The 21,807-nt window shown below is 48.2% G+C and overlaps 1 protein-coding gene across 1 annotated transcript; it reads right to left on the reverse strand.

Moving 5' to 3' along the window:
* Positions 1–9,087: 9,087 nt before the first annotated feature.
* Positions 9,088–11,378, reverse strand: LOC115076776 (transcription factor HES-5-like). Its single transcript, XM_029578643.1, has 3 exons — positions 11,236–11,378; positions 10,692–10,872; positions 9,088–10,183 (listed from the first exon to the last, which is right to left on the reverse strand). The coding sequence occupies exons 1-3, from the start codon at positions 11,293–11,295 to the stop codon at positions 9,924–9,926; spliced, it is 501 nt and encodes a 166-aa protein (XP_029434503.1). The 5' UTR covers positions 11,296–11,378; the 3' UTR covers positions 9,088–9,923.
* Between the last annotated feature and the right edge of the window lie 10,429 nt (positions 11,379–21,807).

Genomic DNA, 21,807 nt, shown 5'->3' on the forward strand with positions numbered 1-21,807 from the left:
TCCACGTGGTAGCACATAGCAATTGCCACTGAGCGAAAGAAACTTAATTGGGCGACTTATGACACAAAAGCATCTTTGTAAGTGACGTGAGTGGATGGCACAGAACCTAATTGCTAAGACAATTCAAATCCCACCGTAACCAACTCAGCGTAGGTCCTTTGGAACATGCATGGATTACTGTGCTTGGTGATTTTGTATTTGTCCGACCACCAGTGAGGAAGATGCACCGAGCCCTAAAACATGTGAGGGCAGGAGGGGGAAGCAGGGTTAGTTTGGGTTCCCATGCATTCTTTCCAAAAATGAAACCACATCGATAACTACAGGAAATCAAATACACTAGAAGAAAAAAAAATGAGATAAGCGAATGACTCTTTCCTGGCCCCCTCCTCTCAAAAAAGCAGCAACACCACCGAGAAGCCAGTAAGTGATGTTTCTTGCAGCCTCTAAGAAGTCATGGGCTTGTTTTTCTTCTCTTTTGCTCTCTCCCTGCTGCCTGTGCAGCCTCCTCAACCTTTCTCAGCCAGGAGACTGCTTCAGGAAGCCACATCAGACGCAGCGCTGCAAAGGTTTGGGTTACCGTGAAGGCGTACAAAGAAAAGTAAACTTTCCTTTGCAGGGTGTGCAGGCACCAAGGGAGCGGAAAAACACACCTACAGTTTCAGGCTCATACAAAGTTACCACTCTCAGCTGCGCTGTTTATCATTACTACAGCGTCTGCAAGTCAGAGAGCTCCCAATGCTTGCAGTTCTGCAAAACCCGCTGGGGACGTTTTGGTCAAACGTGACATTTAAGAACTCGGGTGAAAGTTTTACAGGTGCTTTTCTTGCAAAAGTTGTTGCATGCACACTTTTTTTTTTTTTTGTGGATATTTTTTTTCCCTTTCCCAGTATTTCAGGAAATTAAATCTTTGGGCATCTAAACTCCATCAGCAGACTAAATCTTGGGTTCCTTGTGCCATTTTGCCTGAAACAAATCTAACCTAGTCAGTGAACATGAATCATGGAAAGAGTGTGAGTTGGGGTCGCCACGGGACTATGAACGAGTGCTGGCTCACGGTCTCCACGCTCACCAGGAGAAGGGGACGGAGTTACTGTTGTTGCCCCCAATATTTACCTAGGGACACCCCACCATCTTGAAGGACAAGGGGAGGCGTGTGTGTGAGACATAGGAAGAGGCCAACAACAGGAGTGGCCTCGCAGAGAGAGCAGGAGGAGCGGCGGCCACGTTGAGAGGTCTATAGGGGTGATTTTCTTTGCCATTTCCCTCAGCTTGCATCCTTAGGCAGTAGCATTTCCAGCAGAGCTTGCAAGGTAATAAACCTCCTGTTAGCGACTCACTCTCTCTCAGGAGCACAGCGCTCCTTACCGCAGCAGTCTTCTTTTGCAACAGCTTTTCCTTCTGAAGTTTTTCCTTCCCATTTCTTAGAAGAGCAGGCCTTTACTAGCCTATCGGCCTCAAAGAGAGGAAGTGCATCAGGAGAGTAAACTGAAAAGTGGTTTCCATCCTCTGCTACCTTTTCACTTTGAAGTTTCATCCTAAGTCTGAATGACCCAAGACCAGGCCGCTAGATGCACTCAGCTCTTCACCCTGTAACTGCCAGCTTTATAGAGAAGCCTAATAATAACATTGCTATTTCAATCTGCACGTTAAAACTCAGAAGCTAAATCACAGTAAGTTAATAGCACCATTACTAAGGGCCTCGAAACTGCCACGACCGTTAAAAAAAAAAAAAAAAAAAAGCAGCACTACAAGCTGTAGATGCTCTGCACAGCGCAGGAAAGCACTTGGCACACAGCATAGCCTGATGGCTTTTCTTCTTATTAAACATGATTCTTGCCCCTTTCTCTCTTCTGGTTAGAAGCTTTGTGGTTTTCAGTGGAACTGCCACGTTGCGCTACCTCCTGTAACCAGGCGTCCAGGTACAACGCCTTGTGTGAGAGGAGTTGCTCTTTTCTCTGGCTACCTAAGCTTGTGACCGGATCTTCACTTATCTATAGGCCGGCTTTTAGTTTTACCACTAGAGGGGGGTTTCAGAATTGCAATGCATAAGTCTGATGATAAATACCGTGAATAAGGGGAAAAAAAATGTGATCCAGCCCACCTTCTCTTACAGCATCAGGCGTCTGGAATGTTTCCCATTATATTGGCAATGCATCTTTTTCAAAATGTTCCTCAGGAGCAGAACTTCGGAAAGTCAGTCGCCAGAGTATTAAGTTAGTCTAGACAAAGGGTATCACCTTGTTTGCTGACCTTTATTTCTACGCATCCAAGTGCCAACCGTCAGTAAATGTACTGACAGTAAAAAAAAAAAATGTACTGACAGTACTGACAGTAAAAAAAAAAAAAAAAGAGCAAAAAGCATTTTTACAGCCATAAAGTCTGTAAAAATGATGTTGTGTGTTCTGTTTCTTCAAATTCAATGTCCATGCAAATTAAAATCTTAGTGAGATTGTACCTCACCCCTCTGAGGAGTGGTAAAGATTTGTGATGGCCTGAAAACGAATTTTTCCTGTGAGTTTTCGAAATAGGGCCATTGTTCTGAGAGCCACGGGAGCCACCTGGTGGTAAAACGTTTTATATACAAGCAGTATATAATCAGCAGAGTGTAATTAATGCATTCCTAATGTAACATAGTAATGACGGCAGAAAAAGACCAAGTGGTCCAGCCACTCTGCCCAGCAAGTTTCTTTTGGTAGTAATTGCCGCTCCGTGGTTACCCCCAAGCCTTATGTTTAGGGTAATAATGTTTACAACCAAAACAAAGCAACTTTACATTTACATTTATTAAAGTTTGTTAATCACCTAACACTGGAACAGGTCTAGGTGATGTAGAATAATATGTGCATAAAATATGACAACATGACATACATTAAAACAGAAATAAATAAAATGCAATAAAGGTAAATAAAATTACAAATAAGCTAATTTAAATAAAAAGTTTTCAAAAGGCCTCTGAATGTTTTAACCGAGTCAGATAATTGGAGCTGCATAGGAAAAGGGTTCCAGAGGACTGGAGCAGCAACAGAGGAAGCAGATTCTCGCGTAAGACGTGGTTATGCCAGCTTAGGGGAAGGAATGTCCAGAAGACCCCTCTGAGAGGACCATAGGGCTCTAGATGGTTGACACATTTTCAAAGTAGCATTAGACCATGGACAGGACTGATCATTAACCACCTTAAAAATAGTGGTGCCGTTCTTATATGTGATTCTCTCATTAACAGAAAGCCAGTGCAGGTCAATCAGAACTGGAGAGATGCGATCACAGCGCTTTAAACCTGCAATTAAACGTGGCGACGCATTCAGCAGCAGTTGTGGGGCCTGAAGGTCCACATAAAGCTGGAAAACTAGAGGCTTGTGATACGGGCGGGTCCGAGCTTTTTAAGACCAGCTAGGACCCGTTTAATCACTGATTCGATATGTGGACAAAAAGATAAAGCGTTGTCTAACAAGACTCCAGGACTTGTAATAGGATTCTTAATGTGAAAACATGAATTATTGTTTAATGAAATTTGTATTTTCAGGAAAAGCGGAGAAAGGGCTTTGTACAGTTAAACCCATAACAAAATTACCGCTGGCAACGTTTTTAGGGGGTGAGCAGCCTTCCTGATAATTCAGACACTGCTGCCGCTTGAACGCGCTTTGCTTTTGGACTTGGCCATAGAAGTATCCCTGAGCTTTGTCCCCCTAGTGTCTGCGAATCAGCACCCCGGACTGTAAAAGTCAGGACCCAGCGTTGGCTGCCGCCTGAATCCAATTCCCCCCACCCTTGCTGAAGCGAGAGAGATGTTGCGGTTGCATGAAAAGCATGAAAGCTAATTGGGTAAGGGTAGTAATCCCCATGTCTTCTGTTAGGGGTACTAACTGCTGCCCCTGCAGATTACCCCCATGCCCCCTTTCCCTCATTTCCAATCTCCAGCCTTTAGGGATCCGCACTGTTTATCCCAGGCCTTTTTTAAATTTGTTGACTGTTTCGTCCATATCACCTCTTCCCAAAGGGCGTTCCAGGCCTCCACCACCCTCGCCGTGAGGAAATATTTCCTGACGTTGGTTCTGAGTCGTCCTCCCTGGAGTTTCATTTCGTGACCCCTAGTTCTGCTGATTTCTTTCCATCAGAAAAGGTTTAATCGATTGTTAATCATTAAAACCTTTCAGGTATCTGAAGTTCTCTATCTTATCTCCCCTGCACCTCCTCTCTTCCAGGGTTATACATATTCACATCCTTCAGCCTCTCATCATAAGTCTTCCAATGCTGACCCCACACCAATTTGGTTGCCCTTCTCTGGGCCACCTCCATCCTGCCTCTGTCTCCTTTGAGATGCGGTCTCCAGAACTGAACCCAGTATCCAGGTGAGGTCTCACCAAGGCCCTGTACAAGGGGATTATCATCTCCTTTTTCTTCCTGCTTATTCCTCTCTCTATGCAGCCCAGCATTCTGCTGGATTTATCTGTCACCTTGTCACATTGTTTGCTGCCTTCAGATCACCGGACACTGTCACCCTAAGGTCCCAGTCAGTCACCCCCCATCACATACAGCTCTTTTGGATTACCGCACCCCAGATGTCTACACAAATGCAAACACTAACCTCTGCCATTATTAAGGGTTGTAGCTATTTCTGGATAAAATATACTTTTTAAAATTCCTACTTCTCTGTACATTTACTGTGAGCAACAAAGAGATTTACTTTGAGCTGACAAAGGACTTATCGGATACGGCATTGGGATCTGGAAATGTTTCAAGGAAAGCGCAGATATAATGTAAGTTGTTGAATAACTTTTCATTTAAAAAGTGGGAGTAGGAACCATTTACATAACCAGAGCTCTCTCTCTCTGAATCTGATGTTGCTCTCTTAAAAGTTGCTCCTCCTCCGCTTAGCATAACAAAGTTATTACATGTGGAATATAAATGTTTTAAATAAATGTATCCCTTCTGCTTAAAGCTTCTCAGTTATGGTTTGCCGTCTCTTACCCAAGGTTTTTCATTGTGAAGTCTGTCTGTCTGTCTGTCTGTCTGTCTTGCCTAGATTGTAAGCTCCAAGGAGCAGGGAGTGTCCATTCTGTGTGTCTGTCCATCGCTGCATACATTTGGTGTATGCTGTACAAATCATGATGAGAGTGATAAAGGTAGGTAAGCAGTTCATCTGCTTGGCTATCGATGGCTCCTTCTATTCAGCTTACACTGAACTGGACATTCTCTCTCCTCTGGGGAGCGGTCATGCAGATTAAGTACCAAGGTGGGAAGCTGGGCAGTGCACCCCAGAGGTGGCTGCTGCTCCATGTACTGTAGAGCAGTACATGGAAGATAAAGACTGCAGGAATGGGCCCAACTGGGTCACTGTCAGGGATAGCACTCAAACAGCAATAACAAGATAAGAGCACTACTTCCGATTTTTCAAAATAATTTATTTTATTTATAAAAAAAAAAAACAAAAAACCAACAACTCTGGATTCCAGCAAAAAACGTTATCTGCTGTGGTTAGAATTCCTGCTCCCCTGGCCTCAGGTGACTTCTTGCATTGGATGTATTCTTTGGGGTCCTGGATTGGCCACCATCAGAGGAAGGAGGCCGGGCTTGATGGACCTTTGGCCCCCGTATGGCCTTTCTTCTTCCCAGCTTGGTGGCTCGAACTGGATCCCAAGGCCTTCCTCGGCACGCCTCACTCTGTAAGATTTATTTTTAAATACGGACACAGCCGTACACACCAGGAAGAAAAAGTGATTTGTGTTTCATAAGAATTCATCATTCAGCTTTACGTCTCGGAAGGAAACAGACTTTTCCTTGGAGATGCACCCTCCGACCTCCGACCTCCACAGGGCCAGTGAGCGGGTTCCAGCTTTTCCTCTCTTCCTCGTTTGCCTGTAGATTGGTTCGTCTGCTTACTCGAGGTTTGCCCCCTAAAGTCGTGGCTCTGTATTTACTCTAAGTAGGAGGAACGATTAGGAAAGTTTAAGAGGTAATAGGCAAGCATACAATTAAATAAATAGGTATATCCTTTTATGGGAAACGCTGTAAAGATGTTTTTTTCAAGTCTTCCTTTGCGTTTTGAACATTCTCTGTGATTTTCCACACAAGGGCCATCGCTTCTGTCACTGCTGAAGGCAGCTGCTTCCTTTCCACTGATGTTGCCAGGCTTTTAGAAGGAGGGGTGTTGAGTGCTGTCTCTGCATCCTGAAGCTTTAGACTTTTAATAGCAATGAATGAGCCAGAAGGGTCAGACTCCGACATTGTTACTGCACATTACTCTCTTATACTGCCTTACTTCAACCAAGGTTCAACCTAAAGCGGCTTGCAGCCTGATCAAATATTTCAAAAGACAATAAAAAAATTACATCAGTAATTTAAAAATATGTCACTTACGTATAATTTTCTAAACGCAATCGTAATTCAGTACATATTTACAGGAGAAGGAAACTTTGTGAAAACAGAATACAGACTTTCTATTTCTGCTCTGGCTCTGCCAGCTCAGTTTTCTAGTAAGAATTACTTTATGACTTTGTAGATTGATCCCTATAATCCCAGCCTGAAAATCTACCTAGGACACCTGCATCCCAAATTGCAAAGAATCTACCTGTGCTATCTGCAGATTGGCCTGACATTGAACCCAAGCATCTCATTTTCATAACATGCAAGACTACGTTATAGCTGGAATGATCCAGTTTTGTCCAGGCCTGGTGGTTATTTTAAAGATCCATAGGGTCATGAACAGCTGATATGGTAAGCACATCCACCTTTTCCTGCTCGATCTTTTCCAGTAGATGGCAGTATGTGCCTCTTTACCTCTTGTACACCGTCTCAGAGGCCGTTTTTAAGCTATATGGAATGATGATTTTTCAAAAGCACAAAACAGAAAGCAAAATTACTACATCTCAAGCTTGCCCAGCTGTGGCAGAGGTGAATCAAAAACTCATCTCTGAACTATTCAACTTTTTTGAGGGAGCAGTTCCAGGAAGGCCAGCCACTAATGAGATCTTATCAGTTTGGTTTTCATTTCAGTGAAATCCAAGAGCAACCTACAGTTCCTAGGACGTGTATAGTTCTTGTTGTAACGCGTATGGCTTACAGAAGCTGTTCAGCTTGGCAGTGAGAAATTGGCCAAGCTGATGTTCCTTCTCCTCAAATTGCTGATAGTCCAAGTCCAGGGGGTTGGCTTGAATTGCGATATACAATGCCAAAGTTTCACACTAAGGCATATTTGCAGACAAGTAAAAGGGAGATCTCCAGTTCCTGCTAGCGATACATCAGAAAATAAATGTAGGATGGGCCATTTTGCCCTTCTCCTGCTGTCATTTAGTGTGTTAAGAAACCGAAGCTTCATCATTGTCTCTTAGCAGGTCTGTGCTCTCTCTAAGTTATACCCTAGAGAGGGTCATTACCCCTTTGGCATTTGGATCAGGCTCCTACTAGTAGTTCCATATTTGTATTATTCAAACCCTTGGCACCAAAGAGTTAACCTACAAATACATTTTGAACCCCACATTCAGCATCTCCTGAGCCATCTTATGCTAGATGCCACTCAAATAGAGCTAAAAGTCACTTCCCAAGGGCTATAATTATTCTGCTTGTGGATAATCAGTGGGGTTTCCCTATGAATCCACTTGAATGTGCGGACATAAAGGTGAACAAACAAAAAAATAATAAAATAAGGCGATCCCTTTTTATCGGACCAACTTGATATTTTAAGGGGGTTATTTCCTAAGACCTAAGCAGGGTCTTGTGCGTGTAAAGTTGGCCTATACGAACATAACCTGTGCGCACGGTAAGCAAAATTCCAGAAGGGCGAGAGTGCACGTGTACTGTAGCAGCCACGCAGGAAAATAAGTGTGTATAAAGAGGGAGGTCCTGGGTGGGATGTAAGTACTCGGGCATTTAGGTGAGCGTGCAAGCTATTACGCCTGCTGATCCAAGTTGTGGATATCAAATCTAATTTCTCTTTTGTCCTCAACCTTTGGCTGGAGGGTGTAGGTGGCAGAGGTCTCTGCGAACTGGTGCTTGGAAATGCAGGAGCAGATATTCTCCATAAGCAGGATATGTGCATGCATTCGTTAACTTTATAAAACATCAACCTTCTGCGCACAAACTGGGGGCGAATATGCATGCGGAACAATTACTGAATACATAGAACACTCACATGCACTTTTATAAAACAATGCGCAGTTTTTCAACTCCTTGCAGAATTTTGTGTGCTTGCGCCGTTATGCACCCTACTGGAAATTACCCTCCCTGGGTGCAAGAATCAAAGCTTTTTAGGCGGGTAAACCTGTGTATACCCACGTAACAACATGGTCTGACTATTGCACGTGCCTTTCCCCCCCTGCCCCAGCCTGAGTAAAAGGACACGCATGAGCACAGCATTTACCCGGCACAAAATGGTCAGAGTTAAACTGGGGGAGGGGAAATTAGGCAAGGAGATTGCGTCATCCAGATCTGTGGGCGTGGCTTCTGGCGTGTGCTTTGTGCCCTGCACGCTGCCTCAGGAGGAGGAGCTTCTCTCTGGGGGGCCCCCATCCCCCCATTCACTTAATACAAATGTAAGCCCCTCTGCCCTTCCCCCTAACTAGGGAGAGACCCTGGAGGCTCCCCTTATCATAAAGGCTAGGCCAGGAATTCCCTGCTGTATAAATGACTCCTGTTAGCCACTGGGCAGATTTACATAACTAACTGTGCCAGCACAGCTAAAGGTCTTGTGGAGGTAGAGGGAAGCACTGCACACTTACTGTGTTTCTATGTGTACTTCTCTTATATTACACCGAGAAACAAAGAAACGCCTGCTTAGTAGTAACAGGAAAATGTATTTACCCAGGAACACTTTTTTTTTTTTTCCATGAGTTGCAAAGCAATGTTAGAGGAGCATCAATCTTGCCCTGGTCTCCGAGCAAGCTATGGCATCACAGAGTGACGTTATAAAGAAATCTCTAGCTGCTATTTCAGATTCAGTTCTCTGCCCAGATCTGTGAGGTACCTAATTCCAAAAACAGGATTTCAATTTGTGTTAAATTTTGTTTGGCCTCAGGGGTGCAGCACTGGTTGGTTTAGGGAATTTGTGTGGGTTAATAAATCAATCGACCGTGGGAAAAAAAGAGACAGACAACGTTTGAATATAAACTTCAATTTTATCTTCTCAAATGCATGTGACATTTACCGATGCATACACAGTATGCAGAAACCAGGACCTTGTCCTTATATAACAATAAACACTCCCTCCACCACGCAACCCCCGAAATCATAATGATGATCATAGAAGCACATCAAATAAAATCCATTCGTCATTTCCAAATGTATCACATTTCTATAAAATCTGACAGAACCGCGTCATCTTTAGTATAAAGCAGGCGCTGCTATCTTCATAACAAAACAGCAACATGTTGAAATATTCCACATACTTTTCTCAATAACCCCATCTACAGATCTTACCAGCAACAAAAGTTTCTTTGGGTAGGATCTTATATCCCCCGCAGCTCTGCAAGAAAAACAGGCAGCGCTGGACGAGAAACATTGCGGCAATGCGGGTTATTATTTAGCCGGACACAAAGCCTGACGCTTTTACAAGCCCGTCTGGAGAATTCTCTCCTACCCATACCTAGACATGTTGACGATTTTACAATCTGACGAGCATGGGAAACTTTCCAGCAAAGTTACAATGACAACATTTAATGTAAACACCTAGCAGAGTTTCTTCACTATGAAGATTCACAGCACAAGCCTGTGTGCAGGAAGACCAAAAGAGCACAATGCTGTACCAGAAAGCAAACAGAGCGCCGCGTTACATCCTAGGAGAGTCTCCAGCAGCTAAGAGAATCAACTGGAAGGCGCTCTATTTGTTAATCAATGCATAAGGAGGAAAATAAAGTTCCCTACAGGAGGAAGAGGATGGGGCAGGTGCGTCTCCTGGAGCCCCCGTTTCCTCTGGAGTGAAGCAGCCGGTCGGTCTACCAGGGCCTCCAGAATGGGCTACTGCTGCTGCCGCCGCCGCTGGCCACGGCTGTTGGCTTGCTACTGGAGTGGGTGGCTGCATGGCCCGGCAGCTCCGGGGCCGCGGCGCTCTGGCTCATCTGGAAGTGGTCGAGCAGCTTGGCCTGGGTGTCCGTCTGCACTTTCTGGAAGGACAGAAAGTGCAGCACCTCCTCGAAGCATCTGCTGTAGCCCTCCTTGAACTCCATCTGCGTGTTCTTGTGCAGCGAGATCACAGCTAAAGGAAAGGGCGGCAGGGTTAGCCGGACACGTACGAAGCGAGATCACAGCTCAAGAAAGGGGCAGCAGGGTTAGCCGGACACGTCCGAAGCGAGATCACAGCTCAAGGAAGGGGCAGCAGGGTTAGCCGGACACGTCCGAAGCGAGATCACAGCTCAAGGAAGGGGCAGCAGGGTTAGCCGGACACGTCTGAAGCGAGATCACAGCTCAAGGAAGGGGCGGCAGGGTTAGCCGGACACGTCCGAAGCGAGATCACGGCAGAAGGAAGGGGCGGCAGGGTTAGCCAGACACGTCCGAAGCGAGATCACGGCTAAAGGAAGGGGCGGCAGGGTTAGCCGGACACGTCCGAAGCGAGATCTCGGCAGAAGGAAGGGGGCGGCAGGGTTAGCCGGACACGTCCGGAGCGAGATCACAGCTAAAGGAAAGGGGGCGGCAGGGTTAGCCGGACACGTCCGAAGCACGGGGGGGATGGGGGGGGAGAACAGGAAAGTGAGCCAAACCCTTACCTTGAATCTGCGGCCGGCTGTGCAGCTGCAGGTAGGTGACGGCCATCTCCAGGATGTCGGCTTTCTCCAGCTTGGCGTTAGGCTGCTGGCCACGCAGCTCTCTCTCCAGTAAGAGCTTCAGCTGCTCGATGCTGCTGTTGATGCGGTCTCGGCGCATCTTTTCCACCACAGGCTTCCTCAGCTGCAGAAAAGTTTTTTAAAAAAAAAGGAAAGAACATTGAACACAGAGTGCAAAGCCCATAACTGAATCACAGCAACAATTATAGAACAATGTAAATAATGACCCCGATTACTCTTAAGTTACTCTCTAGCCTTCTCTTCTCCCCCCCCCCCGGTTCTAGCTCCCTTGTTTTATCGTAACTTCCTTGCTTCTCTCCACTTGTTCAATGCTCAAGGTTATTGCACCCCCTGTTATCTGTAAACCAGCAGGATGTGATTGTATCATGAAAAGCTCAGAGCTCCCTCCCTATCTTGAGCTAACTATGCCGTAAATTGCTCAAAAAGGCCCAAGGGATTTAACTTCTCCTGGTGCGTGGCCGCTTACTTTGTTTTTTTCCTTGGATGTCAGCTTGTCCAGCCCCATGAAGTCGCTGTACGGTGCCATTCTTCCTGTCCAAGGCCCAGCCAGGGAGGGTGGAGCTGGCAGCTGGGGTGGCCGGCCCGAGTCTGATGCTCGCCTCCCCTCTCTCCCCTGTATTTATAGCGCTGGGGGCTCGCTGGGAAGCTGTGGGTCTCCGGCTACTCCGAGTTTCCCACACTCGGCAGCCAATCGCCTGCGCCCGCCAGGACAATGGAGGCCGGCGTCCATTCTCACAGGCCGCCCCCCCCCGCCAGTGAATAGCTGGGGGGGGGGGGGAGGACTTTTCCCAGAGGAGCAGGTGGGGAGTGTGCCCTCTCTTAGGGATCTGGGGGGGGCTGGGATACAAGAGGCTACCAGTGACTGCCGTGCCAGATCTCAGAGCGCGCCCCCCCAGGACACGTTTGGTCAGGGTGGCTGCAGGCTGCTGCTGGCGGGAAGTGAGCTCATCTGTACAGATGTTCGCCGCCTGAAAGCCAGGGGACGGTCTCCCGCTGGGGTTTAAATTTTTTTTTTGGGGGGGTGGGGTGCTCGGGAGGAGAGGAAAGAGAAGAAAATGTAGGGGAACACAAATGAGAGATACTTCAAAAATTCTGAGTGTTAATGATGAGAGCTATTAGGAAAATTAAATAAGTTTGGGGGAAAAAATGAATCTCGCTAGAGGCTGAATAAACAGTGAGTTATAAAGATACGGATGCACATGAAAGGCGTCATCATAGTCTTTGGCATAATGGAGAATCTAACTGTATTTATTTATCTATTACGCGTCTTTACTGCCTTCCTGGAAAGTGATTAGTATCTTACGTAGGGGCCGATGTAATCAGGTGCGCTGAAGCTGCCATGGGTTTGTGCGTCTTTGCACGCGTGTTTTCCCGCGCATACGAACGCACCTACAGACCCGCGATTTCTCCTGTGCGAATGCACGCTAACGGCGTGGAAAGGTGGGGATTAAGCTAATCATAGGCCATGCAGGGAGCCGCGCTAATGCTAGTGCGTGGTTTTTTTTACCGCTATGGTCAGGGAACGAGTTAAGCGTCAGCGCCGACTCTGGGGGGGGGGGGGGGGGGGGGCGGCCTATGTCGGTGTCCGAGCGTCCTGAAAACCACTTAGCTGAGTGCCTGTCTCGGCATCCGAGTGGCCAGCTTAGGTGGATGCTTTTCTGGGTGCCCGATGGTATGGATTGGTGACCAAGCAAGCGCCGAGATCAGCGCCCGAGGGACTAGGTTAGTGGTGCCAGAGTGTCCACATTCGCTCCCGGCCGAGTGCCTAGGTCGGCACCCGAGCATCCAGATAGGTGCTCGGCTGGGCGCCAAACTCGCCGCTGTGCCAGTGTGAAAATATTTGCCCAGTTTTCTGCAGCACAGTTATTTGAAATATTAAAAATACTTTCCAGGGTCGTACTTTCACTTAACAGGGAGACCTGTTCGCTCGCTCGTTTTTATGCGCGGATTATCAGCACGGCCACTTATTACATAGGCCCTTACCACGCTTAGGCACGCGCACTTCTCTGTACGTGCGGGGATTTCTGCACGCAAGCCATTTGCATAATTTGTTGGGGGGGTTTTTTTTGTTTTTTTTTTACATCCTGTGGCGGTGGCAGCTTCAGCCGGGCGCGGCGATCAAAACCCGCGCTCATGACCCGCGCCTGTTTTGCCGAGGGTCTTATTACATCGGCCTCCCCTCCCCCCCCTTAGACAGTCACTACCTAGCAATCGCTCATAAGCGTCCTGAAAGGATACAGGTTCCTCTTCGGGGCCAAGGGGATGAAGTAAAAACCATAATGACACGTGGGGGACCCGGGAAGAATTTCTTGTGCCCGGTGACCCCGGCATGCAGTCCCCAAGGCCAGGTAAAGGCTCAGAGGGAGCCCGGCAGCTCCTGCAGCAGCGGCTGCCATTGTTCGCTGCTGAATGAGCTCCGATCCCCCTTTGTGCGCAGCGGCAGCTGTTCAGCTCTTGGGGCTTTTATGTGAATGGGTGGGAAAGGCCTTGCGGCCACCCTCTCACACTGGCTGGCAGCAGCCCCCCCGGGATTAACTCTGTGCCCGGGCAACCCAGTGCCCTCCAAGCAGCCGCCGGAGCCAACACGCGGCGCGCTTTCGCCACTAATGAACGACAACAAGATAGGGGGGGAGCAAAGAGCCAAGCATGGTGCCCTTGCATCCGCCGGATAGGGGGGGTCCAATTAGCGAGGGTCTGTTGTCACTGGACTGAGTGGAAATGTTACTCCTTTAGGTTCCGAGTTCTAATTGCGGCTGCCCGCGGGCGCCTCCCCCAGAACATCTAACACGTTTGCTTTTTTTTTTACACAGCTGAGGAATGAAGCAGTTCACTGCCATGACTACCGAATGCCACTCAGTTTGTTACGGCATTGAATATTTCGGTCTGTATGGAATGTAAAAGCGCAGTGAATATTCTTTTGCAGGAAAAAATAAAACACGCTAAGATGCAAGCTGTTCTCACCACTTGTTAGGCAAGCGAAATCTAACAATCTGGCAACACATGTTCCCTGGCCTCTTTCTTGGCTCTGTTCCTCCCTGCGTTGCTCTTATTCCTAGAACTCCTTTCCTTTTCGATGAAACTATTAAACACTGGATTTCGCAGGGTGGTAATTCTGTCTAATTTTGCACTTCTAGACCACCTTTCCCGTCTGCTTTAGCTCAAAGCAGTTTACGCTTTTCAGGAACGGTAGGTCCCTGCCCAGAAGAGCTTGCCAGCTAAAGCATGGGTTCCTGCCCAGCTTCCCGCGGAGCCCGCTTGCAGCCCATTGCTCCAGGGTCCAGCGCCCTCTATTCCACCTTTCCTGTGCCTCAGGCGGACGCGCTTTACCACAAGTGCCTTGAGGCAAAAGGAGAGGTGGAGAAGGGGCTCCTGAGCGTTGCAGAACTGCCCGCGGAAGGGACTTTGGTTTGGAAACATTTGTTTACCTAATAAAGGTACAGGCTCTATGCTCCCATTTCTCGTGTCTCCTGTACATTTTGCTGGGTGCAGCCCAGTGCCCTTGGACCTGTTAACAGAGTTCTCCGCGCCTTCCTGCCTCAGGCCTGTGCTCAGTATTATACAGATGCCCCCTGCTAGGGACCCATATTTGACTTCCAGCTCCAGCTTTAGAAAGAGCCTGGCTCATGTGTGGCCCCCAAGAGATGGCCTCGCGAGGCAGGGCAGAGGTGGCACTCAGAGACCCTCTGGAGGCCCCGGCTCATATTTACTGAGCATGAGAGAACCGTGCACTGCCCTTCTCGTAGTCTCAATACTACAGCTAATTGCATGTTTTGGCTTTAATTTGCAGTGGGCTTGACTTATTGAAATTCCCAGTTACAATCACTGAATTGCCTTGTGCTCCGGGATCGCCATGCGGAGCAGAGTTTTGCAGGGCTGTGGGGATAGAGGTAAATCCTAATCTTTGAATCCCGTCTCTGGCCCCCTCAGACTTGCCAAATCTTTCTCTCTTCATCTTATTTTGAGGTGCTTTGCGTTCAAACTTGCTTGATCATCCAAAACAATGGTAAGGACAGAAGATGGGGATGCAGGAGGAAAAGTCAGAGGCAGAATAGATTTATTTATTTTAAAAGATTTGTTTTATCCGCACCCTCCCAAGGTTTGTGGTGGGATACATTTCATACACACACAAAATGTATACAAATAATTGCAATACAATCATGAAATGAACTGTACAGAAGCAAAAACAGGGCAAAACCAGATATTTAGATGCTGGCTAATTGACCACCAACCTTATTCACTGTGGAATAAATGTGTTTTTAATGCATAAACCGCCTTATAGCCTATTTTTAAACCCAGGGCAGATACTGGCCACCTGCTGGAAATGCTGCTATTCCAGGGCCACATCTGGATTTGAGACAGATGTTGACCATTTCGGCGAAGTGGTGATCATGAAAGGGACAACTTCTTTCCCAGAGTCCTCAAAGGCAGGAGCGCCGGGCCCTGTGGCCATGGAGCCTCCTCCGGTCACTGCCGCTCTGATGGCTCCTTTTGGGATTGGCGTTCCCCACTAATCAGCAATGCAAAGTCAAGCACCGTTGCTAATGTGGTTTGTATGCAGGCACGCTTCTTTTATCAAAGGCAGTTAAGAAATGGTGTGGGAAACCTGGAGGAAGGCAGGCTTCCACAGCCTTATGCTAATGAGGGAACCACCAAGGGGCATGGAAAGAGAGTTAGGGATAGAGATACCGCACAATCCCGCCAAAACTCTGTGGGCGGCTCTAGGTGAAGGAGTGGCATTATGTAGGGGCATCCCCAAGGGCCTGTGGTAAGATGTATAGATATGAAATAATAACATTTAAAAGACACAGAGAATGATAGCCTGAGACGATAGAGAGATACTACTGCGATATTACGGATAGAGCTGATGGATAGATAGATATAGATGATGGATAGATCGACACCAGATGGACAGAGAGCGAGAGAGAGAGATACTAGATCCTATAGCCAGCAATATGAGCCCAGCAATGATTGCGTTTCATGCAAAACCTCTTCAAGCCCAATGGAGTGTGGCATTGCCCATGATCCTGGGAGCACTGCGGCCCTGCTGGCTGTCCCCCCACACACACTCAGCCGCTGGAAAGCTGGAAAAAGCAGAGAAAACGCAAGTGGACGAAGAGAAATACAGAAACAATAGGCAAAGCTAGATAGGAAAAGACAGTGAGCTGAGCAGACAGAATAGCAAATGGGAAAAATATAGAAAAGAGAAGAAGATGAGAGAGGGGCTGAATGGATTATGCAGCTTTTTCTTCCTTGCTTCTCTCTATCCATCCCATCCTTCTCTCACCAGTTTTCCTCTTTCCCTCCCCTTTGTCTGACTCTTCCCTTCCTTTTCTGATTCAGATGCAAGAAACTTTATTGGCATGACAGTTTGTGGCTAAAGTGATTAAAAAAGAGAACTGCAGAGCCCAGAAGGGGCGATAACAAAGATTGAATGTCTGGGTTTTGGTGCTCTCTAGCCATATTACGTTTTGTCCTGCTCCCAGCCTCCAACATCCAAAGCTGCTGTTTCCGTTTCATGCTCAGTCTTTGGGGTGAAGACTTTCTCTGCCTCTCTCTCTCTCCCTCTCCTTCCCTTCTCCCTGCCTGTCTCTCCCCCCCTCCCCTCCCCTCCCCCTCCAGCCCCAGTCAGATGTTGAGCCCAGGACAGGAGTGTGTCCCAGCCTTCAGGATGTGTGAGTTTGCAGTCCCCAGGAGTTTCCCACACTCTCCCTCTATTCACGGCATTGAGTCTGGAGAACAAAAGACGTGTGCCCATGCTACAAGCTGAATTAGGCAGGGGAGGTTTGACTTTCCTTTGTGCTGAATAGAAATGTGAAGCCTGGGCAGACCATCTGGACAGCAGTTAGAGCCCAGGAAAACATCCAGGCGGCTGAAACCTGGGAAAGTAATCTCTTCTTGCATCACCACGTCCTGAAGAGAACATCTGGGCTTCTAACTTACAAAATGCAGAATGCCAAGGGCTGCTTGATACCGCACCCAGTTTTCTTTTGGCAAATCATTACTAGCAGATGATTTTGCTTTTATGCATTTTGGTGAGTAATAACTCCATCTAAATTCTTTTGTGTGCACAAAGAGGCCGGTAATTTCATTTACCCCCAAAGGTAGTAGTGAAATGCTTTCTAACTTAGCTTCGGCGCACAAAATAATTGCGAGGAGGCTGAGGATGTGAGGGCTGCGGCAAAGGACAGGAATACAAACCTTTGCTCATGGGTTCTAATCCCCTCTCTGCCAGTCTCTCACTATATCACCTTGGGCAAGGCAGTTTACCTCTCTCTATTGCAGTACAAGTGGTTAATGGTAAGGGCTATTGCTTAATGGAGAATCCCCCCCCCCTTCTGAGAGCTGGCAGCAGGGCCTCCTGCCCCAGAGGTGGCTGCACGCACATTTCCAAAGGCAAAAGAAACTTAGCTGGCTGAAAGCCACAGTATGAACAAGAACAAAGTTACAGCCTTACTTTGGAAATTAAAAATAAAAAAAACGGCAATGTTTGAACTAAAAGGAATCACAGGACTCGATAAATGCCACCATCTTTTCCACAACGTTTAGGATTTTCTCTTACTCTCATCCCAAAGAATGCTGGGGTGTGTAGTTCTGGTTTCTTTACCAAGTTTAATATAACTACAAACCCCAGGAGTCCTTCTGCTGGCAGCAGTACTGGAGCTTGAAGAAAACTCCTCTCTCATTATCAGGCCGATACAGTACAGTGTGCTCCGGCGGAGCGCACTGTTAGCCTGGGTTTGACATGCGTTTTTGACGCACTAGCTTTACCCCTTATGCAGTAAGGAGTAATAGCGCGTCGAAAACGCGCGGCCAACACCCCCGAAACTAATAGCACCCGCAACATGCAAATGTATTTGATGGCCCTATTAGTTATTCCCGCATGATACAGAAAGTAAAATGTGCAGCCAAGCCGCACATTTTACTTTCAGAAATTAACGCCTAATTTCAGCCGGTGCTGGGAAAGTGTACAGAAAAGCAGTAAAAACTGCTTTTCTGTGCACCCTCTGACTTAATATCATGGTGATATTAAATCGGAGGTCCCGAAGAGTAAAAAAAAATGTTAAATTTAAAAAAAAATAAAATGTAAAAATCTGCCCTCAGCCCGCGGGTCGGAAGACAGACGCTCAATTTATCTGGCGTCTGTTTTCCGAACCCGTGGCTGTCAGCGGGCTTGAGAACCGACACCAGTAAAATTGAGCATCGGCTGTCAAACCCACTGACGGCCGCTGCTCCTGTCAAAAAGGAGGCACTAGGGACGTGCTAGTGTCCCTAGCGCCTCCTTTTACCAGGGGCCCTCATTTGCATGTTCTTCCCCCCTGAATCGCGTGCACAGGAGAGTGGCCTGTGCGCGTGCACGGGAGAGTGGCCTGTGTGCCTGCCGGGAGAGTGGTCTGTGCGCGTGCACAGGAGAGTGGCCTGTGCGCGTGCACGGGAGAGTGGCCTGTGTGCCTGCCGGGAGAGTGGCCTGTGCGCATGCACAGGAGAGTGGCCTGTGCGTGTGCCGGGAGAGTGGGCACTCGCCCGCTCTCCTGCAGCTTTTACTGAATGGGCCTGATTGTGGCAACCATCTGGTCGCACGAGGCTAGGAGTGGGGCTGGGTTTCAGTCTCCATGTTTCTGTGCTTGGCCAAGTGTGTTGTCTCAGATGCCACTAAGGCTTAACTGTGATGTTTGCTTCCTTTAGTTGTGGACATCTGACAACAGAGAACTGGAGTTAGGCTAACAAGTATTTCACAGGCAGTGTAAAGCCATCTGAGGGCAATTGGTGCAGGTCTGGTCCTGGACTGGTGATCTAAATGGTAGAAGAAGCCAAATAGCAATCCACTAAATCATCCAAATCCATATCCCCTCCCCTCTTTGTATAATATCATATTCTATTTGTATATAGTAAAGATCTATCAAACACTCAGCATTAACTACTTACCATTTATTTACCTTAGACTAAGCCAAAGTTTGAACCTAGGAAACTGAGCTTCACACACCCAGAAACATGATGGCAGAAAAAGACCTTACAGCCTATCTAGTGTGCCCACCCACCCTTACTATTCAGTGTTACAATCCCTACCACTCCCTCCAGGTCCCCTGTGTTTATCCTGAATTCAGATACTGTCCTTGTCTCCACCACATTCACAGGAAGACTTTTCCATGCATCCACCACCCACTCTGCAAAGAAATATTTCCTAAGATTGCTCCTGACTCTGATCCCCTTTCACCCTCGACCCAGCGCCTCCTTTCCATTGAAAAAGCCTCCCCTGCTGACCTCTGAAACAGCAGAGCTATGGCTGGGACAGTGATTCACCCTCCACTCCCACATCCATCCACCACTGGCTGCAAGACACACAGACTCTCTCACAGACAGCAACCAAAGACAGTACCAAGAAATATGTGACCACAGGCGCCAACTTCACATTGAGTGCTGTTAGATCATGGGGACAGTTTCAGCTCCTTTTGTTGCACTCTGACTATAATGCATTCTGCAACAGGGGCTTTAACCAGACGATACACTACCTATAGGGTCAGATGGAATAAGCTTTTATTCCCATAGCCACAAAATGGGAAAATGCCTATGGCACATCTGGCTCATAGCGTGCACAGCACACGTTGGAAATCACCTCATCTGCTGGACTCTCTCATGTTTCCTCCATAGTTAGTAAATCCTTCCTGTCCATCTGCCTCCAATATTCATATTTTAGTTGCTAGTTAATAGGTATTAGGAAGGGTTATTACTGATGGCACTCTCCTCCTCCCTGCCCCCTCCCATAAAACGTTTCAAGGCACGCTGCAGTCAGCTCGCAAGCTGCCCCTGCTGGGGGGGTGGGGGTCATCTCTTTCCCAGGTCTGTAGGCATTACCCCCAGGGCTCCTCTGGCTGGTCACATGCAAAGTGACTGTGGTGGGAGGAGCCATTCACAGGCCCCCCCCCCCTCCCCTCCCCCATGCTGCTGACCCACTTATGGGCAGAATAGCAAATCAAGGTGACTTCCTATGCTGCTAATTTATTATTTACAGCAGGAAATACAGTTAGGACCAGCCCTCCAAGCTCTCACCCCTCCCGAAAAACATAGCACTCCTCCCCCCAATTTCAAAAACAAACACTGATGTAATTTATTTGTATATTTTGGCAACATCATTTGTGGTTTGCTCAGCACTGGCCCGAAGGAGAAAGCACAGCTCTTGCAAGCCAGACACTGATATATTGTTTGCTCAGTAAAAAGGCACATAAAAATGGTTTATAATGGCTTAGTGCCCTCGGCTTGTTTGCTGACCTTTACTTCTGTGCACTGCTACTTCCTGTCTTGCAGGGGTGTGATTTGTTGGGCTTCAGTATCACTCTGCCACGGCCAGTGCAGGAACAGATGTTGTGATGCCCTGGAACATAAGCTCGGGCTGAACACTTTGGCAGCCAAGAATAAAGCACTTTCCAGTTTGACAACCTGATTCTTTATGGAATCTGATTGGCTGGCACGCTGCCGTGGCACGAAATATCGCCGCTGGGAAGGGAGCCGGGACGCATGCACCCAGTCAAGGAACTCTCTGACACCGAAGCAGGGCACGGCGCGGCGTCTTGTGCGTGCTCAGCACCTACGAGAAGAATCATCGTACAAACAAGTTATTCAGCGAGAAACTGAGGGCATTTCTCAACGCTTTCCTGCTGGGGAAATGCAGTTCTCACGGCAGCGAGGGCCCGTTCGGCAGAAAGGGAGTTCCAGGCTCAGCGCCAAGCTAAAGGGTGAGAGACGGGATCACCCCCTGGCCTGCGGGCGATGACAGGGGGGCTTATCTCCAGCGCTGTAAAGCTCGGTGTGCTGGCACTCCTGGCCTGGCATTCAAGACGGGCACCTAGTCTTACTCCTCTTCCATCCAGCTCCCTGTTTCCCCTTAGCGCTGATGCTGGCATCTGAAGGGCGGGTTTACGTAGCACATGTTCAACAGCATTTTTCCATTACTCTGATGCTGTTCAGTTTGGCCATTTTATAAAAATGTCCTGGAATAAGCTGCTCTCCCATAAAGCTTACAAGCAGCAACAGAAATCTAGAAAAGCCAAAGCAGCATCAGCCAGGTATTGTGGAAGGAGGCATCAGGCGCTTACGAGCATCCCTTGCCCGCTATGGATAGAAGAGGACAGGAGAAGATGATCAGTTTTCTCGAGGACTATTATGGCTGCTGGAACCCTACACGACAGAAAGAGCATTATGTATGAGTCTCTGCACTCTCTACCTTCCAGTGCTTGAATTGTAATCCTGACTTGTCCACAGATTCCCTGACTGCCTCAGACAGGTTCTTTCCCAGGTCCTCAGCTAGAATCCTGGCTTTTCATGACATAAGAACATAAGAACCTGCCATACTGGGTCAGACCAAGGGTCCATCAAGCCCAGCATCCTGTGTCCAACAGTGGCCAATCCAAGTCACCAATACCAGGCAAGTACCCAGATATTAAGGGCCAGATTTTCAAAGGGGTACGAGCGTAAGATACGCGCGTACCCCCCGAAAACCTGGCCCAAGCTCCCTCTGTGCGCGCCGGCAGCCTATGTTGCATTGGCTGCCGGCGCGCGCAAAGCCCTGGGACGCGCGTCAGTCCCGGGGCTTTTCTGGGGGGCATGTTGGGGGGGGGGGCGTGTTGAGGCTGGCGCCTCATCAGGGCATGTCGGGGGCGTGTCGCAGCCGGCGCATCGTCGGGGTGTGGCCGTGGCCTCCGGACCAGCCCCCAGACCGGACCAAGGCGCGCCGGCGGCCGGCCCGGCGTGCACAAGTTACGCCTTGGGCAGGCGTAACTTGTGCAACAAAGGTAGGGGGGGATTTAGATAGGGCTGGGGGGGTGAGTTAGGTAGGGGAAGGGAGGGGAAGGTGCAGGGGGGTGGAAGGAAAGTTCGAGGCCGCACTGATTTCGGAATGGCCTCGGAGGGAACGGAGGCAGCCTGCACGGCTTGGCGCGTGCAAGGCTGCCGATTTTGCACAGCCTTGCACGCGCCGACCCCAGATTTTAAAGGATATGCACGGCTACACGCATATCCTTTAAAATCCAGCGTACTTTTATAAAAT

The sequence above is a fragment of the Rhinatrema bivittatum genome, chromosome 15 (assembly GCF_901001135.1).
Source record: "Rhinatrema bivittatum chromosome 15, aRhiBiv1.1, whole genome shotgun sequence".
Taxonomy (NCBI): domain Eukaryota; kingdom Metazoa; phylum Chordata; class Amphibia; order Gymnophiona; family Rhinatrematidae; genus Rhinatrema; species Rhinatrema bivittatum.